A 15,746-nucleotide genomic window follows, 5' to 3' on the forward strand; every position below is an offset into this window, starting at 1 on the left:
TATAGGCTTTACAAAATGATTCAGAAACCAATGGTTTAATGTGGTGCAGATGTTGATGCAGTTGGAGATACATACTGTAGGTTCTGATAACTTTAACAACTTTAAGTCCATATCAAGCCCCTAGGAAGTGTTGAAGCTAATTTGTGTACAACTCATTGGGTCCAAAAAAAAAAGTTCACATCTGACGAAAGGAAAGAGATGTCTGTAAATCAGTCTTAAGCTAAACGCAACTCTGGGCCCAGTTAGGTTTTTTTTTTTACTCGAGGGTTAGGCCATTCTGGCTTCATGAGCCACAGAGTAACTGTCATGGGAAGGAACATGGCCCTGTCTCCTGTATCCATTTCTCCTTATTCATCCATGGTCCAGCGTCATGCTTGCTGGCATACATTTTCTAATACGGTCAACTCTTAAAATACACTATTGGACCCAGCAGATTTACTCTGGAACCTTATGGACACCCAGGGTGAGAATTATGAGAATTTCGTAAAACATCCATCAAGAATAAGGTAAAAGAAAACAATAAAAGTATATTTATGAAATAAAGTAAATCATGTATTGATGAACGACAATGTGCAAGCATTATGTTCCTATGGATAAATTACATTAAAAAAACTTCTCTATTTTATTACGTTCCACACCCTACTGTACATCCATTGTTTTGTATCGTTTGTGCTTGCAGTGTTTTACTTGTTGTGTCTTGAAAAATATAAACTCAAATATATATATTGAAATGGTGTCTAAAGTGAAAGAGCTCCCGATGACGGCAGCACACTGTCCCCACATCATCTTGGGGAACTGACAGGAAACAGTGACAAATCAAGGTGTAATTGCAGGAGCTGCATCAGATGAACAGTCTTGCGTTTGCAAACGTGGGTGACTCAGCCGGAATGTGTGGTGTGCATAATAAAGTTAAACCCTGCCAAACTGAGACCTGACTAATGTTCGCAGCAGAGAATACATCCTCTAACAGTTAGAGAATGTATTCTCTGCTGCGAACATTAGTTAGAGTCTAACTCAGGGGTTCCCAACCCTTTTTTCCAAGAGCCCCCCCAAATGACTCCTGTTGGAAGTTGCGCCCCACACACACATACCTTTGGCCAAGGTATTTATTGGATCTGCTTTTAACCTACGAACCCTCTAAAACCCACAGGTCTTTTGGTACTGACCTTTTAATCATACCTAAAGTGAAAATAAAGACCCAACGTGAGGCGTCTAGTTTTATTAATACAGTGGAACAGAATCCCAGGAGACCTGAGGGCGGCCAACTCAAGACAAACCTTACTAATTTAGCTTTACATCGAAATGTGTATCTATTTGTATTCTTATTTATTTTATTCTTATTTATTCAGTCCTGTGTTATTTATTTACTTATATTGGTTTTTAAGTATTGTTATCAATCACAAAGTGATGTGTTACTTGGTATTTATTACCTGGAAAGGGGTGGGTAGTATTGATTTTATTTTGGGTTTATCAAGCACTTTGTGATAAAACAGGACAAGGACTATGGATTAATTTTGCCAGCATGAAAACCCATAACTTCACCTACTAATCAAGAATTATTATTATTACAGACTGCCTGTGTCATGGTGAATACAGTCGCTGCTTTATTTATGTCTGTAGGCCGTTGTTGTGAGTGTCGACGGTCGGAGCATATACAACGTTAGCTTAGCCGATCTCCATTCAGAAAACACGCATTTTAAAAGGTGTTTCGCCTGCCGTCTGTCTGCAGACTTGTCAAAGCATTAATTCATGGTTTTTACTAACCGGTATCAGTATGTTGTTACTTCGGCATCATTTTGAAACGTGTATTACAATTAAATCACGGTCAAATATGTTCATCTTGTTGTAGTTGTAGCCCCCTTGCTAGCGATTCTCACACTAGTTTAGCATACTCAGCCCGGTTGTTGGCCCGGAAAGAACCTGGATTTTGGAGGGCCAGAACAACTGTGAAAAAGTACCCGTTAGCCGGAACCACCCCTAGTGGAAACACAACAAAAAAAGGGCCGGTTTTGACATGGCACGCTTAAACCGTGCTACGCGCTGCAGTGGAAATGTGCCATAACTGTCACCAGCCTTCAGACACTTTCCTCAGGTTATTACTGCCGTATGACAGCTTATTACCTCTTTACAACAGGCCATTGCCTGCACAGAGGAGCTGGGTAATGAAAAAGGTAGGAGGAAAGGCTGTGCCATCAACAAATCAAAGAGATACTTTTACACTGAGATGCAAGCCAGATATATTATGCTGAGACTATGTGTAAAGCTGCACATTGTGAAAGATGTGCATTTTGCCCATCTGTTACTATGGGTACTACTTCCCCTGCTTCATACAGCTGATCTATGTCATTGGTTGCACTTTCAAAGGTCAAGGTCAAAGTTGAAATAATTTGAACTTTGATCATAGCACTTTTTGAGCAGGATGGAAAACAATGAAAAATATGGCAGCTTCAGGGTAAGGTAAGTCACACTACACTGGGTTCAGACGAGTGGTGCAGGAATGAGTGCTAAAGCTTAAAAATGAGTTAGCATTTTACCACTTCTTGTTCCGTCGTCTCAAATGTAATTGTTTATTTAACGTGTTTTTGGATGGATACCTGAAATAAGGTCTGTGAATAAAAAAAGCTGAAGAAATTTTAAAGTTTTGTTCTACGACATAAAGTAAGACAGTAACTACTAGCGATGTCCCGATCACCTTTTTTTGCTCCCGATCCGATTCCGATCATTTTATTTTGACAATCTGCCGATACCGATGTTTCCCGATCCGATCTTTATGCAATGCATTAAGAGAAAAAAAAGGTAACAGATAACGGCTGGTCATCCAACGCGATGAATTCAGCTATCTTGGCTGTTATTTGTTTGGCCTTTTCTCTGTTCTGGGGCAGTTTCTCTTTCCTTTTAAAAGTCTCTGAAAGTGTCGGTTGCTTCAGTGCCGTTACCTGAGTGGCCGCTGTGTACTCGTCGTGTTGTTGTTGGTGTTTGTTTCTCCGGTGGCGTGTTAGATTGGTCGTGTTGAACGTAGCTCTGTTCTTTCCACCACGCGGAACCTCTGCCTTGCAAACATTGCATCTGGCTGTTACACTGCCTTCGCTTTCAATTTTATAATACTTCCAAACTCCTGACATTTTCTCTGTCCCGGCTCCCGAGTCACCAGCTGAACGTAGCCTCTCGTTAGCTTACTGCTACTATTAGACACTGCGCCCACTCTGTTGCCAGATTTCAGAGAAATAAGCAACCAGGTCTATGAAAACAAGCCCAAAGAAAGCAACACATACATGATGTTGTGTAATTTTAAACCAAAACTAAGTCCTCAGGATGACTTTAAGACGTGAACATGGTCATTTTTGTTTTGTAACATTAAATAATAATTAAAAAAAATTATAAAAAAAATTTAAAAAATCCCGATCCCCGATTTTTTTCTCCCGATCCCCGATTTTTTTAAATTAACGTGATCGGCTCCGATCCCCGATCACGTGATCGGATCGGGACATCTCTAGTAACTACCACTAGTGAATGTCCAAAGCCTCTCTCTTAAAAACACTGGTTGCTAACAACTGACAAAAGAAACTACTAAACGTCATAAGACCGAACACTGTCCGCCTTTAGCTTAGCGGTGGTGATGTAAAGCCATGTTACCGTTCTGTCGTTTTTTTTAATAGCCTAACGTTAGCCTAACTTCTGGCCATTGCTATTATGCTTCAAATATCAATGTTATGTAAATATGTAGAGATTATCCTACTAAGCAAAACGTGTAAGTATCTTCATGGTTTGTTACGAATAGATCTTGTTTTTTGCAATATTCTAAAATCCAATGCAACAATCCTTTTGCTTTTTACAAATGTCCGGGTCGGCCAACACAAATACGTCATCACTGCACCACTCTATGCAAACTGATCCTACCCACACGCTATGGATCGCACTTTTAAACATGTTGTTGTTGTTGTAAACTAAAGCAGTACTACTTGGCTAAGTTAAGGAAAAGATCAGGATCTGTGTTATAATAAATATGTTTGAAGAGTTAAATTGTCTAATCAATACCTAAAAGAAAAGAAAAGTATTCTGCAGCTGTTGTGATGATTGCTCTTACTCATTGATAAAGCAAAAAGGTGTATTGTGTTAACTGATACGCTGGCATCAAACTATCTTTAGGACAAAAAGAACATAATCAAACAAACAAACATCTAGTGTCAATCGATGGTGAAACTAAACCTTTACTTGAACTACTATTCTCCAGTGTTCAGTGTCTCTCCTGCGGAGACAGGCTATGTTCTCAAGTCAGAACCAACCAATGGGATAAAGATGAGCTAAAGAACAGAAATAAATGGCCCAACTACGTAAATGTGTCTTTGGTTAATCCTGCTATTTTCAGAACACATTTGTAAACTCAGATTGCATTTAAAAGAAGATGAAAAAGCCTTTTTGAATAAGCATGTTGCAATGCAAACAAACCGTTTTTTACCGTACAAAGGGCCAGTAAAATGCTCAAGTATTTAGTTATTCAGTGTATTATTCAGTGCAGCCTTATCACACAATTTATGTTTTGCATTCTGAACATTTTATTATTGTTGAAAATTACAGTGATTTAAGAATTGTGGCTGGCTATCATTGAATGGCAGTAATCAGAGGGAGCAATCAGAAATCAGAGAAGATTCTTTCAAAGTGTTTGTGCATTTATGAGAGTGAGAAGATGTTTTGTTGTTTCTGCAGCTGGTCTTTCTACATTATCTAGAAGTCAATTGAATGTTGTCCCTAAAGCCCCTGTCACACTGTCCCGAAATTGACACCCGATGGACACACGAATATGGAATTGTGAATTTCGCACGAAGATGGCCCCGAACCACACACGAAGGCAACATTACATTTAAGACATACAACTGCAATGAAAGTACCAAAAACAATTATGTTACAGTACTATGATACTGTACTGATATCTTCAGACTTTGTTCTTTACTTTATCCGTCTTTATATGTAGAAAATATTACGTTTTCTCCGTCATGTTGTTGTTTCCATAGCAACAACAACTTCCTGTCAACTCTCCTTTAAAATAATATATTATATCCTTTTTAGTTTCACAGAACACAAATTGGGTTATTTACATAATATGTTTACATGATTTTGTTGTGCAATAAAACAACCCGATGGAAACACGATAAAGGAAATGTTCAAATTCGGCTGTGATCGTAGCAACATCGGGCCATTCGTGAGGGCATCTTAAGCCTTCGTATGACCGCCGGTGGAGTTTCTCAGGCTCCGGCAGCAACTTCGTGAGCGGTGGCAAAATCTTTGGCATGCCAAAAAATTGCCGAAGGACCTTGCGAAGGTTCATTTTCGTGTTGAATTCGTGTGTCAATTTTGCCCTTCGTAAGGCCATCGTGAGGGCATCTTGTTATCATCGGTGCCATCGGGCATTCGCCCCGATCAGAGTGAGGGTGAATATGATAACACGAAGATGACACGATTTGACAAGATGCCCTCACGAGTGCCTTACGAAGTTGCCGCTCACGAAGTTGCTGCCGGAGCCTGAGAAACTCCACCGGCGGTCATACGATGGCTTAGATGCCCTCACGAATGGCCCGATGTTGCTACGATCACAGCCGAATTTGAACATTTTCTTTATCGTGTGTCCATCGAGTGTCAATTTCGGGACAGTGTGACAGGGGCTTAACCCTTGGAGGGCGGCTGCAGCCGTTTGATGTGAAAGAAGATATATTACCTGACAGAAATGTACTCTTAGACATAAATAGACTTGAGTTGCAGTACATTGAGGTATCAACCAGGTTGATGTATATCATCAAGCGTGTTGGTCAACTAAGATTTACAGACTACAGCTAAACACACAGTTCTGCCAATTAATTGTTGTGGATCAGTAGAAAAATAAACAGCAGTGGTGGTGACAAAGGTTTTAAAGAACTGGTCCCTCTGTTGTACCAAAACACCCCAAACCCCAGAATGTCCATCCATCTCTCTCATCATTATTTTTGTCAGTCAGTACTTCTTTCTTACTCTTCATACGTTATTTCCCTCACTCCGAATCAAGTGTTTAAAAAATGTCAGTTATTTAAAAACTAGAATACATTGGTTTCACGACAGCTTGAGAGAAACAAGCGCTTCAAAACAATTGGGTCTGTTGCCTCCCATTGCTCTAAATAAGGCTCCAGTCGGCTCCCATAAGCATGACACAACTCTGCATTTCAATGTTTGAATTCCTTTGAAGCAATCCCATTCAGGGACAGCCTATAAAGGCTGTTCCTAAGCGGCATAATGGTTGGAGCACTGTACAAAAGTAGCAGGAAATGGCGGTCACAGTCCGTTTACACTCGAAGTGCTGATGAAATGGAAAAAAGGGTTCACATATGCTATCAAATCAATATTCAATAATGTAACCGGGTGTGCAAGGCTGTTTGTAATAGGTTCTAACAATTCTGTCCATGTAGAAAATGGATTTAATCAAGTATGTTAAGTACAATTTTCCTGAAACTAACAATTCTTTCTTTAAAAATCATCTGCCGATCATTTTCTAGATATATCGTTTCACTGTTTGGTCTATAAAATGTGACAAAATAGTGAAACATTTCTGTCTCCGTTTCTCCAAGATGAAGTCTTTAACACTCTTGTGTTGCATCTTCTGAGGAGTTGGGGCAGCCTCTTTGACACGAGTGGCTACTGGTCTAAGAAGGCACCGCCCAGTCACTTAAAGCCACCAAAAAAACCTAATACAGTTTTTCTCGATTGCCAACACACTAAAATTCTACATAAAGCACAATTATTTTAACTGACACTCAAAGACCAAAACATCGGCTCAAATCTCCAAAACTCTAAACACGTTTTCAGCTTTTCACACAATTTACAAATCAACATGGTACTTTCTGCAAACCACGGCACACGTCTCTCCACGTAAGACACAGGAATCTGACATGAAGTCACGTGTGAGCAGGTTTAAAACACTGATATTCAAAATGCCTCACACATGGACCAATGACCAAGAAACACGTTCCACCTGACCGAACACCTGATAGCATCATTGTTGGCTCATCAATCAGGATGTTAGCACAATGAAAAGACCACAGGTGAGTACTCTCTTACAGCAACAACATGCAAGCCAACATGGAAGCAATAAGAAGAGGAAGAGCAAGAGGAAGAGGAGAGGAGGAGGTGTGAGAGTGATAGGAGGACGGATGAGAGGTAGAGGTAGAGCTGGAGGGAGAGGACGTGGACAAAGAAGAATACTCTCTAATGAAATGAAATGTTATCAACCATGGTGTGACGATGAGAGGCTGGACAGAGGGTTCAGCCTAATCTAAGCCGATGTCCTGTCGCCTCTGTAATCCGGACACTTAGACTTGAAAACAGGTTAGTTACCAGTAGCTCTGCATAACTCATGATATATCAGTGCTTCTGTTGTGTGAGACGTATTTACTTCATCACTGTAATTGAATTGTTGGCATGTTGCAGACTATAACTGTACAAACATCCTGCACAATATACTGTGGTAAACTCACGTTTATGCAACACAGACACTGACCATCCACTATGTCTTTGTTGTTTATCTGAAGGACTGAGAAACAAAGAGGTGGAAGGCTAAGGGTTTCCAATGAGGCAGGAAGCAGCATTCACAAACTGGGTTTTGGCAAACAATGCCATCCCACTTAGAGAGATCCAAAGCATAGTAACGATGTGCTGAGATGCATGCTGCACGATGTTATCTTTGAATAAAATGTGATTTTCTTTCAACAACTCATTTGTATTTCTTCATTTACTGTATTTCTGTAAACTCAAGCAATCTTTCTCTGCAGAAACCTCTAACAGATGAAAGTGCTTTAGAGCTCAGCAGTGTGTAGCTGGGTGGTCAAACAATCTAGTAATATTAATGAAGTGTGTTATATTTGGTGTAAAAGTTTGCATTTGGTAAGTGTTTATACAGTTTTGAGTGCAGTTCTTCATTTGGAGAAATTAGGTGTTTTGCACTTTGGGTGTGTGGTTTTGTGAATTGTGTTTAGTGTTCTGAGAAACTGAGCAATTAAAAAAAAATGTGTGTTAGCAATCGAGACAAACTGTAAGCTTAACAGTTAAAACAAACAATGTATGCGGCTCGTATCGCTGACAGCTGTCACCGCCTTTTAAAAAAAAAAAAATTAAGCGGCCTCCCTCCCCACTTTTGGCAGCACCCCCTGAGCAAAATTACTTCCCGCGGCTGTTGACTTAAGAATATTAAACTCCATGTGGATGTTTGTGTTTTTCAAACTAAAACTCTTAAATTTAAAAAATAGCTTCCAGCTAACGTTAAAGGACACATGTTGTAACTCCCATGATGCTCTTGGGAGCTGAGCAGGACAGACAGTGACAACAGGAGGACTGAGGGGGTGATTAAATGTTGCTTACCTCCTCAAACAGCTCGAGGCTGTATGTGTTGTCATCATCCGCGAAGAACACCACCCCGGTGTCCCGCCTGTTCCGGTGCTGGCGGAGCCACGTTAGAGCCGCATTTCTCTGTTCAGTGGCGCGTGGCATCCCGGTGCGCTTGAACCTGCGGGGAGTGAACACGTGCAGGTGCGTGTACGGCACGCCGCACCGCGCCAAGAAGCGCGCCACCAGCTCCGTGTTAGTGGTCGAGTCCTCCACTACGATCCAGTGCAGCCGGGGCACCTGCCTGAAGGCGTGGGACAAACGGGTGAGCTCCGCTTTCTGCACCGGACGGGTGTAAGTCGGGGTGATGGCGTAGATAACCGGGAGAGCGGACTGGTTCTGGGTGCCGGTCCCCCCCGGTGTGCCGGTCCGGGCAGCCCGCTGAACCCGCCCGGTCCGCCCGACTCCTGGAGTCCGGATCGCCCTTTTACTATCGATATCGATCATGATGATGACAATCAGGACCCAGGGCAGCAGGATGAAGAAGCGGCTGAAAAACACTGATTTCATGGCGAGGCTTAAGTTACCATAGGCTCCTCACTCCATCACAAACAGAGGACCGACACTCCAAGAACCCTTCGTTTAAATCCTTTGATGTTCTCAACCAAACAGCAGAAATAGGTTCATTTAAAACAACGTAAAACCGTTCCCCCGTCCCAGCGGGAGCGTTTCCCCGGACTCCCTCTCCTCCTCCTCTCTCCTCTCCTCTCGAATGGGACTTGAGTGCTTCTTCGTCGTCCTACCCTCCTCCAGCTCACTCTCTCATGAGCCCGGTTACATTCCCATGTTGTGCCGTCCTTCACTGCTAATTCCAGAGGAGAAACAACCAGCCGGAGCGGAGAGGTCCTCCGTGCAGCCACCGAGAAGCCACCGATGAGTGCCGCCTCGGAGCATCACTTGGCGGGGACGGAGCCCTGCTCTGAGTGAGGAGGAGGGCGGAGCAGGTGCACAGCGAGGAGGAGAGGCGGAATAGAGGAGAGAATCTGGGGAGGGAGAGAGCAAGCCAGAGCAGAGAAAGATGGGAGGGGGGGGTTCTGAGCTGATAGAGAGGCCGAGAGACAAAGAGACGCAGAGAGATAGAGGGAGAGAAAGAGAGAGAGTCCTATCTTATACTGTGTTTGCCAAATGTTTAATAATGAAAATTGCACCTCGAGGGGTCTTTATGAAAAGTTCCGAGGTCAAAAGACACATTTCATAAATTGATCACTCCATAATAAGGCGGTTTATTCTCAAGACAATAACTGAAAAGGCTGTTTGCCTTATGGGTACTACAAGGCAGAGAATGAAGAAGTACTCAGATCTTGTACTTAAGTAAAAGTATAAGTACAAGAGTGTAGGAATACTCTGTTACAAGTAAAAGTCCATGCATTCAAAAATGTTACTCAAGTAAAAATACAAAAGTATTAGCTTCAAAAAATACTTAACGTACCAAAAGTAAAAGTAGTCATTGTGCAGATTGGTCCATTTCAGAATAATATATGATGTGTTTTTATTATAATTGTTGATCATTAAAGTGTTCTCAAAGCAGGTAATGACTGTGTATATATAGCTTGTGAATTGACTGCAGGTGGAACTAAAGTCTGATTTAACACTTGATTAGATTTCACATTACATTACATTACATTGCACATCATTAATCCACATCTGTAAAGTAACTAAAAGGTATTAAATAAATGTAGTGGATTAAAAGCACATTATTTCTCTCTGAATTGTAGTGGGGTAGAAGTACAAAGTATATCATAAAATGGAAATACTCAAGTAAAGTACAAGTACCTCAAAAGTGTACTTAAGTACAACTTGAGTAAATGAATTGACTTACTTTACACTTCTGCTATATGGCAGTATGTTACTGTTGGACCAGGATCAGGCTTGGGGAGCAATGGATTATCAGAAATCCTTCATTAGTCCCAAAGCGGGGGAAATGACAGCGAAGTTAGAATACATGTTTAAAGTAACCTTCCAAACCCGACCACGATTAATCAGACAGCCATCTCACTGATGGAAAAAACGTGTTGATTACATCCCTACTTTAGATTCAGCTCTTTGTATCATCACTTGTTCTATTATATAACTATTTGTACTGTAAGTTAATAAAATGTTTAGTCATTATGTTTGACTTTAATGGATATTTCACTGTGTGTGTACAGACATGAAACATGCGAGAAGATTGAAAAAGGAATTTGTGGTGTAAGCTGAAGTAAGTACTGAGTCATTAAATAGATTAGTTGATTTTCAGAAAATTTATCAAATTGCAATTTTTCATGGAAGCTAAATACAAATCAATCGCTGATTCCAGCCTCTCACAAGTTATTTTTCTCAGATTTTCGATTCATTCTAATGTAACAGTAAAATGTCTTTTAATTTGTGGTTTGGACAAAACAAGCACTTAAAGGCTGCCCAAAGCACACCTTGGGCATTTTTGCCTAGTTTTTCAAATAAATAAACGTGAGTCCTAAACCCCACGGCCCCGCCGAAGGGGCCGAAATCACAACATCTGCAAGCAAAAGTGTCTGAGGGCTTCTTAAGATGTAATAAACTATGAATGTTGTATGTCCATGTAACGGGAAGAAACTCAGAACACTGATCTTTTTTTAAATAAAACCCACAATGCTAACTGAAAGCCTCTGAATTAGCAACGAGCTGAAAATGCTAACAGATTGCTGCACAGAAAATCACTCATAAAACCCTTATTATTTATCTTTTCTGCACATCCAACCCATCGATTCGCATCGTGAGATGACACAGAATCATTTGGTACATACATTATCACTCTATGATAAGAAGTCGGGACTTTATAAACAAAAACAGACATCAAAACATGTGGCGCTAGGGAGCTACCGACCTTGGTCGTTGTCTGGTCAAAACTGGTCTTCAATGGCATTAAAACAATAAAAACGCTGCTGACGTTAATCCATAGGTTCATCCAATGTGTCTGTGTCCCTTTGAAATGATTTCTGATAATCCATAAGCAATAAACCTGCTTTTCCATTTCTAGATGTCAGAGCGAGAGATAGCTTCACTCTCATACAAAACTACATGCGCAAAGTCCCTACCTTTTTGTGTTAACGTTGGTGTATATGTGAAAACCCCCCTTCGATTCCATTGGCACTAGTGGTTATAAAGAGATTTCATTCGTCAAAATCGACCAAGGGGGGCCAGAGATATGGAAAATCCACACAAATGACCCCAGAAGTGTTTTCTTTTTGCTAAATCTCTCTAAAAAGGTCAATCTTGCATCAATCTTGATACAGGGTACTTATTATATGTTGTACTTTGGATTCTTAAAGCTTTTAGTCCACTAACCCATCATCCAAGGGTAGTTTTCACTTTAAGTAAAAAAGAATATTTGGACGCACACTCTAATTTACAGTTTTTTACTATGTTCAATCTGAATTTTCTTTAAAATAAAAAACATCTATATTGATTCTGACTTTTCTACATCCAACTCACAGGTCTATCATTACTTTGAGAAAAAAGATTATTAATTGTCCCCTTTTAGAAGTATAGTTATGGTCATTTGTTCTAGAAATGTAATTTTCGAGCCTGAGACCTGAAAAACTATAGGTTACTTACGTAACCCCAGTCTCAGAGTAACATGAAGTGAGATGTATCACTATGGGATGCGCCTCAACGCGTATGCAAACAGAAGCATCAATCTCATTACGCCAATCCTGATTGGCTGGTGATCTTGACGTCAATGTCAGGGAATCCACCCCCCCTTTAAGCAGCGTCATTCAAAATAAGCACCTCTTCTCGCTTCGCCTTAGCAAGAAGGGCCATCTGGTGAGACAGACAATGTACTTCATTTTCTAGTTTTAAGGTTTTGCATACCTCAAAGTGTGTCTAGAAGTATCTTGGCAAGAGAAAAAAGCCAAAATCTGCCTAGGCCATTAAAAGAAAACTGAATTCCTTAGAAATTACTTCATAGTCTACCAGTTGTTAAGTGTTACATACATCAAAGTGTATCTAAAAGTATATTAGTAACACAAGAAAAGAGAAAAAAGCCTTGATGTCAACAAAACTGGATTGTTCCACTGAAATAGCGTTAACATAAAAAAAAGTGCCTTTAAAGAAAATGTATTCAGACAAAGTATTTTATTTTCAAAAAATGTTTACTGTGTGTCTAAAAGTATCTTGGCAAGAGAAAAAAGCCAACATCTGCCTAGGCCATTAAAATAAACGAGTTCCTTAGTTGTATTGGGGGTTAGCAACAGACCTGTTGAAGGAGGGCGTTACAAGGGGACGAGTCTGTCTGGCTCTCTGAGGGATGGTGTGTGAGAGGATCACTGAAGATCAAACTTAGATCAGCACTTGTCGCAGAAGGTATGCTGTGTGTAAACTCCAGAGTGGGGAGGTTTTGGTACACTGATGGCTGGCTTACACTGCAAACTTCATCACCTTTTAACAAGAGAGTAAGTATATAAAACGTTATTTTGGATATTTTACACATCAGCAAAAAAAAAAAAAACATATTTGATTTTAAAAATAAGCTAGATACAAACACATACAGTTTTAAATACATAATATACTCACTTTACACAGGGAATTAATCATATGGGGTTCCACCAAAAGAGTTAATCCTCTCTAATATTCCAATTCGTATTTGGTTCAGACTTTCCTGAACTGAGACACACACAAAACAAAAACAAAAAGATTTGATTAAAAATCTACACCACATTATTTGTACATAGAGGGGTACTTTTCCCACAGCTTCTAAATCATTACGAGCCATAGTGCTGTTACAAAATAAAATACAACAGATGCACAGAGGTTGTTTAACACACACCAAGCCAGAGATGGGGACTCGAGTCTGCGACTCGGACTCGAGTCGCACTTAAGTCGCACACACAGAGACTTCAGACTTGACTTGGACTCGTGACCAAAAGACTTCAGACTCGACTTGGACTCGTGTGTTGGGACTCGTGAACAATCATTGTGTTTTCTATTTTTGGCGTATTAAAGGTGGGGTAGGTACATTTGAGAGAAACCGGCTCGAGATCGCTAGAATTTGAAAATACACAACCGGAGATAATCTGCTAGAGGCTGCTACTTCCTTATAGAGCCCGCCTCCTCCAACACACACGAACGCGCACATGACCAATGAGGGCACGAGATAAGTTTGTGCCCAGATGGAAGGCTGACAGGCAGGTAGGCCATCCAGTTATTTTAGCCGGGCTCATTACGCAGACGTGCGCGCCTCTGTTACTACCTCGTAGTAACACCATGGCGACCGGCGGCACACCTGCGGCTGTACCGCTTGTAATTAGGTTCAACTACAAACACTTCGAACAAAACGCCGGCGGCACCAACAAAAAAGGAGCGCACACTGCAAAGTCTGCAATATCAAAATCAAGGATGCTGGCGCAACAACGTCGAATTTCATCAGGCACTTGAAAACTCACCCGGAGAGGTCAGTCACATTAACGCATATGGACGGTTAGCAAACATGTTTAGCTCAGCATCAGCTGTGTAATGCTAACTTAGCTTGCTGCTAGCTTTTAACTGAATATTTGAAAAGATGAGTGAATGTTTTCTTGTCACACTTGTTTGAGTTGAGTGGCGTTGACATCCAACTCTTGACATGACATAAAAAAGGTCGGTAACATTAATCATTACCCGCTGCCACCATCTACTGGCTAACGTTAAACGTAGAAAAATACATAGTTACATACATAAATACATCTGTCGGTTTATAGGAAGGTTACAGGTTTATTGTTGACCACGTAACGTTAATGTTACAGGTTTATCAGGTTACCATTACACTGGGTTTGAGTGAGAGGATAGAGGAATATGTTTATTTATAGTAGACTTAAAATATGTCATTAGAGACCCAGTGTAATTAAACAATACGGTTGATACAAAGAGGTATTTGACGTATTTCTGATTCTGAAGTGTTTTGCATTTAGCTAAAGTGTGATGTTTTTCCTCATATTGCATTGCAATAGCCTGTTTAAAGTGATCATATAACAAACAACTAATCAGTACTGATACTGTATGCTAATAGATATAGGAGTGATAATAACACAGTAAATGCTTTGACTTTCTTAGATATAGCTGTGCCGTATTCTTAACAGACTGGATAGCAGCAGACAATAGAAGGCTTATTACAACCAGAAGAGACATGAGACTTTTATTTTTTAGAGACTTGAGACTTGACTTGGACTCGTGACCAAAGACTTGAGACTTGATCAAGTCTCACCCCACAAAGACTTGAGACTTGACTTGGACTCGTGACCAAAGACTTGAGACTTGACTTGGACTCGTGACCAAAGACTTGGACTCGTGACCAAAGACTTGAGACTTGACTTGGACTTGCAAAAAAAGACTTGTGAACATCTCTGCACCAAGCAGCATTAAATTAATTACATGATATTATAAAATCATCTTTTTAGAATGATCCTGTGCAATTTTTAAAGTTGAACTCATATCCCCGTATAAACCAAAAATAACAATAGCCCTTAATTAACACTAATCATTTAAAAAACCTTACATCTAATTTAGAGAGGACAACTAAAAGTGTAAGGTAACTGTTTTAAACTAATTCCACCCCATATATATCTTATTTTAACCTTATAATGTATTTACTTTAAAGAGTCCTCTCCTGCTGATATTCAGGTATGTGTCTGCTGCATATGGTATCTCTGCTTTAAAGAGTCCTTTGTCCAGGTGATTAACGATGGTTCTTTTGTCCCCCCACAGAGTGAAACTCTGCCCTTGCATTGATCTTCAGTAGACAAAGCCTTGTATGTTTGTAAATGAATATTTTTATTTACCCTCACACTGTTGATTCTATGTATTTTAAGTGTTTACAGCTTTTCTTTGTTCACAAGCCCTACAACTAAAGAGAACATCCTTAGTTATCACTATTAAAACCTAAATAAGATCTTCTTTAAATTAATATGAATACCCTCTTTGCAAACAGAGACTTCCTTGTAGTTAACAGTTTCACAAAAACTTAAAAAGAAACATCCTTAGCAAGCACAAATCATATTAAAAACTAATCTAATTTCGAGAGGACAATAACGTTTTTAGATGTCTTAGTGAGTGAAAATTAATGGCTGTTTTATTTAGATTGAGCGTATTTCTTTTTTAAAAACTAACTCCATCCCCTCGCTTCTCACCTCACAGAGAGTGTCTTAATCAACATATAGATTAACATCCCAGGCTTATCTCAACCCTCACATCAAAGGCCAACTCCAACTTGTGTGTGTGTGTGTGTGTGTGTGTGTGTGTGTGTGTGTGTGTGTGTGTGTGTGTGTGTGTGTGTGTGTGTGTGTGTGTGTGTGTGTGTGTGTGTGTGTGTGTGTGTGTGTGTGTGTGTGTGTGTGTGTGTGTGTGTGTGTGTG

General features: G+C 40.3%; 1 protein-coding gene across 1 annotated transcript in view; it reads right to left on the reverse strand.

Annotated features, from left to right (window-relative positions):
- Nucleotides 1-10,568, reverse strand: part of b3gat2 (beta-1,3-glucuronyltransferase 2 (glucuronosyltransferase S)) — a 76,986-nt gene extending 66,418 nt beyond the window's left edge. The window contains exon 1 of the mRNA XM_034100162.2: nt 8,377-10,568. Coding sequence (XP_033956053.1) covers nt 8,377-8,910 — 534 coding nt within the window. The 5' untranslated portion in view covers nt 8,911-10,568. The remainder of the gene's footprint in view (nt 1-8,376) is intronic.
- Nucleotides 10,569-15,746: the final 5,178 nt, after the last annotated feature.

Source organism: Pseudochaenichthys georgianus, chromosome 15 (assembly GCF_902827115.2).
Source record: "Pseudochaenichthys georgianus chromosome 15, fPseGeo1.2, whole genome shotgun sequence".
In the NCBI taxonomy this organism is placed as follows: Eukaryota; Metazoa; Chordata; class Actinopteri; order Perciformes; family Channichthyidae; genus Pseudochaenichthys; species Pseudochaenichthys georgianus.